The 3,189-nt window shown below is 51.4% G+C and overlaps 1 protein-coding gene across 1 annotated transcript in view; it reads left to right on the top strand.

Annotated features, from left to right (window-relative positions):
* The first annotated feature begins 2,917 nt into the window (after positions 1–2,917).
* psmd8 (proteasome 26S subunit, non-ATPase 8) overlaps positions 2,918–3,189 on the top strand; it is a 23,375-nt gene continuing 23,103 nt past the window's right edge. Inside the window, exon 1 of the mRNA XM_020521186.2 lies at positions 2,918–3,148. Within this exon, the coding sequence (XP_020376775.2) occupies positions 2,933–3,148 (216 nt within the window). The 5' untranslated portion in view covers positions 2,918–2,932. The remainder of the gene's footprint in view (positions 3,149–3,189) is intronic.

Raw genomic sequence — 3,189 nt, 5'->3', positions numbered from 1 at the left:
CTGTGTCTCTCTCCGTCTCCATTTCTGTCCCTCTCTCTGTGTCTCTCTCCTTCTCCATTTCTGTCCCTCTCACTGTGTCTCTCTCCGTCTCCATTTCTGTCCCTCTCTCTGTGTCTCTCTCTGTCTCCATTTCAGTCCCTCTCTCCGTCTCCATTTCTGTCCCTCTCTCTGTGTCTCTTTCCTTCTCCATTTCTGTCTCTCTCACTCTCCCTCTCTCAGACTCTGTCTCAGTTGTTGTTGTGTTGTCCAGCTCCAAGGCACCTTCCCGGCTTCACCCTCAATCCCCAGCCCTTTAAACACAGGGAGGGTATCTTACCCCTTGGGACACTTCCCAGACCACCCACTCCGTCCCTGAGGCACAGGGAGCCGCTTCCCCTGTCCGAGGCTGCGCCTGACCCCCCCACACACAGCCCTGTGTCCCACACAACACACACGCCACCCACAGCCATCGACTGTCCTTCCGGGGGGGCGTGACATCGAATGTCCTTCCGGGGGCGGGGCTTCAAACGTCCTTCCGGGGGCGGGGCTTCGAACGCTGCTCCAGGCAGAGCGGCTTCGACTGTCCTTCTGGGGCGGGGCTTTGGCTGCACGCCGGGGGGCGGGCTCTGACTGTCCTTCTGGGGCGGGGCTTTGGCTGCGCGCCGGGGGGCGGGCTCTGACAGTCCTTCTGGGGCGGGGCTTTGTCCGACAATGGGGGCGGGCCATTGCATACACACCTCTGGGGCGGGGCTTCGACTGTCCTTCTGGGGCGGGGTTTGACTGTCCCGCCGGGGGGCGGGCACTGACGGTCCTTCTGGGGGGGGGGCTTTCTCTGAACTTGGAGGGTTGGGCCACCGGCTGCGGCTCCGGGGGCGGGGCTTCGCCTTCGACCCGCCGAGGTGCTCCTCCCGGGTCCTAGAGGCTGCCCTCGCCGGCCTCAATGGATCCACATTACCTGGGACTTTGGCCTCTCGGTCTCCTCCCACCGGGGTCCGACCACAAAGACACCCCGACAGGCAACTTCTGGGTTAAAAATAATTCTTTTAAAACGGTCCTTTTAATGCGAGGGTGTGGAATATGTGGAGCTGCATGTTGTTGCAATGAATGGTGCAGTGGCAGTGTCCCTACCCTTGGACAGGGAGGCCCATCCGCTCCAGGGCACACCACCTGGTGACATCTCTCTGAACAGGGTGATCGGAAAGAAAGGTTAAAGGGGATGCAGGGTTACAATGATGGATCTCAATGAGGGATGGTGAGGGGCTAGGCTCATGGGTTGTCTGGGCTGAATGGTCTCTTTCTAGTGTGGGGGAGTCCAAAACTAGAGGGGCATAGGTTTAAGGTGAGAGGGGAAAGATGTAAAAGGGACCTGAGGGGCAACATTTTCACGTAGAGGGTGGTGCATGTATGGAATGAGCTGCCAGAGGAAATGGTGGAGGCTGGTACAATTACAACATTTAAAAGGCATCTGGATGGGTACATGAATAGGAAGGGTTTAGAGGGATATGGGCCAGTTGCTGGCAAATGGGACAAATTCTGTTTGGGTGGGGGGCCAGCATGGAGAAGTTGGACCAAAGGGTCTGTTTCTGCGCTGTATGACATTATAACTCTGGTGTATATCCTCAGTAACTTAACTGTGTTTTCCCATTTGCCTTGAAAATCATGTCTCGCAAAATTGATTGTGTATTTTCAGGAAGTTACCAAAAAGATTGATGACAGCAGAGTAGTAAAAATTGTTTATTTGGATTTTAGTAAAGCCTTTGACAAGGTTCTGCATGTTAGACTAATTTAGTAAAGTTAGGTCACATGGGATTCAGGGTGAGCTTGCTAATTGGACACATAATTGGCTTAAAGGCAGGAGACAGAGAGTAATGGTGGAGAGTTGCTTTTTGGACTGGAGGCCTGTGACCAGTGGTGTTCCATAAGGATTGGTTCTGGGTCCTCTTTTGTTTCTCATTTATATAAAGGATTTGGATGAGAATATAGAAGACATATTTAGTAAGTTTGTGGATGATACCAAAATTGGTGGCATAGTAGACAGTGAAGAAGGTTTTCTAAAATTACAAAGAGATCTTGATCAAATAGGTCAATGGGCTTAAAAAGTAGCAGATGGAGTTCAGTCTGGATAAGTGTGAGGTATTGCATTTTAGTATAATGAACAAGGTAGGACTTGTACAAATAATGATAGGGCCTTAGGTAGAGAGATTTAGAAAAGACATGAGATTTTTTTATACAGAGAGTGGTTCACATGTGGAATGAACTTCCTGAGGAAGTGGTGGATACGGGTACAATTAAAATGTTTAAAAGACATTTGGATAGATATGTGAATAGAAAGGTTTAGAGGGATATGTGCCAAATGCAGGCAAATGGGACTAGTTTAGTTTGAAAAACTTGGTTGGCATAGACTAGTTGGGTCGAAGGGTCTGTTTCTGTGCTGTTTGACTGTATGACTTATTTTTCTCTCTTGTTGAGCTCAAAGTGTGTGAGGAGGTGAAAATCTCCTCCTGGTGAATGGGTAGTTGCTGTTCCACAGGGAGTTGGGAATCTGACTGTTCCTCTGAGGCCTGGATGCCAGAGTCTGGTTGGGAGTATCCCTGGAAGTTTGCTCAGAACTCTGCACTGCCTCACCCAGTTGAACAGTCTGATTGCAAGAACAAAAACAAAGTTGCAGGTCTGGCAGCATCTGTGGAGGAGAAAACAGTTAACGTTTCAGGTCCGGTGACTGTTCCTCAGAGCTGGAGGTCTGATTGCAAGTTCACATTTTATGTATATGCAATTTACCAAACGTGTTCAGCTAAAACTATTTTATCTTGTTTTATTTTTAAAACATTGCATTTGATGTGTCTGCTCTGGAGATGGTTCTTGGTCGGTTGTGGGCCCCACCGGCTCCCTGTCTCCTAGCGAAGAGGAGCGTGTGTAAGCGCGGACCCTTTTAAGAGCGTGCGACCTTCCCAAGATGGCGGCGTGTGCGCTCGTACGCGCCGGCGTCACATCCGGTGAGGTGTGTCGTGAAGCGGGCGGTTGCCCTGGGAGATTGCCGTCAGTGAGTTGCGGAGTCACCATGGCCGGGCCCCTGGAGCAGGCGGTGACTATGTTGGAGCAGCTCCGCAGCGAATGGAGCCGCAAGAACCCGAACCTCCGCAAGTGCGAGGAGCTGCTCGGGAAACTCAAGGTGGGGGAGGGGAAGGGAGGTGACATGGGGTCTGTTCGACC

This window comes from Rhincodon typus, chromosome 39 (assembly GCF_021869965.1).
Source record: "Rhincodon typus isolate 14 chromosome 39, sRhiTyp1.1, whole genome shotgun sequence".
NCBI lineage: Eukaryota > Metazoa > Chordata > Chondrichthyes > Orectolobiformes > Rhincodontidae > Rhincodon > Rhincodon typus.
Note: the sequence above shows the minus strand (reverse complement) of the source record. Positions and strands in the feature narration are given on the sequence as shown.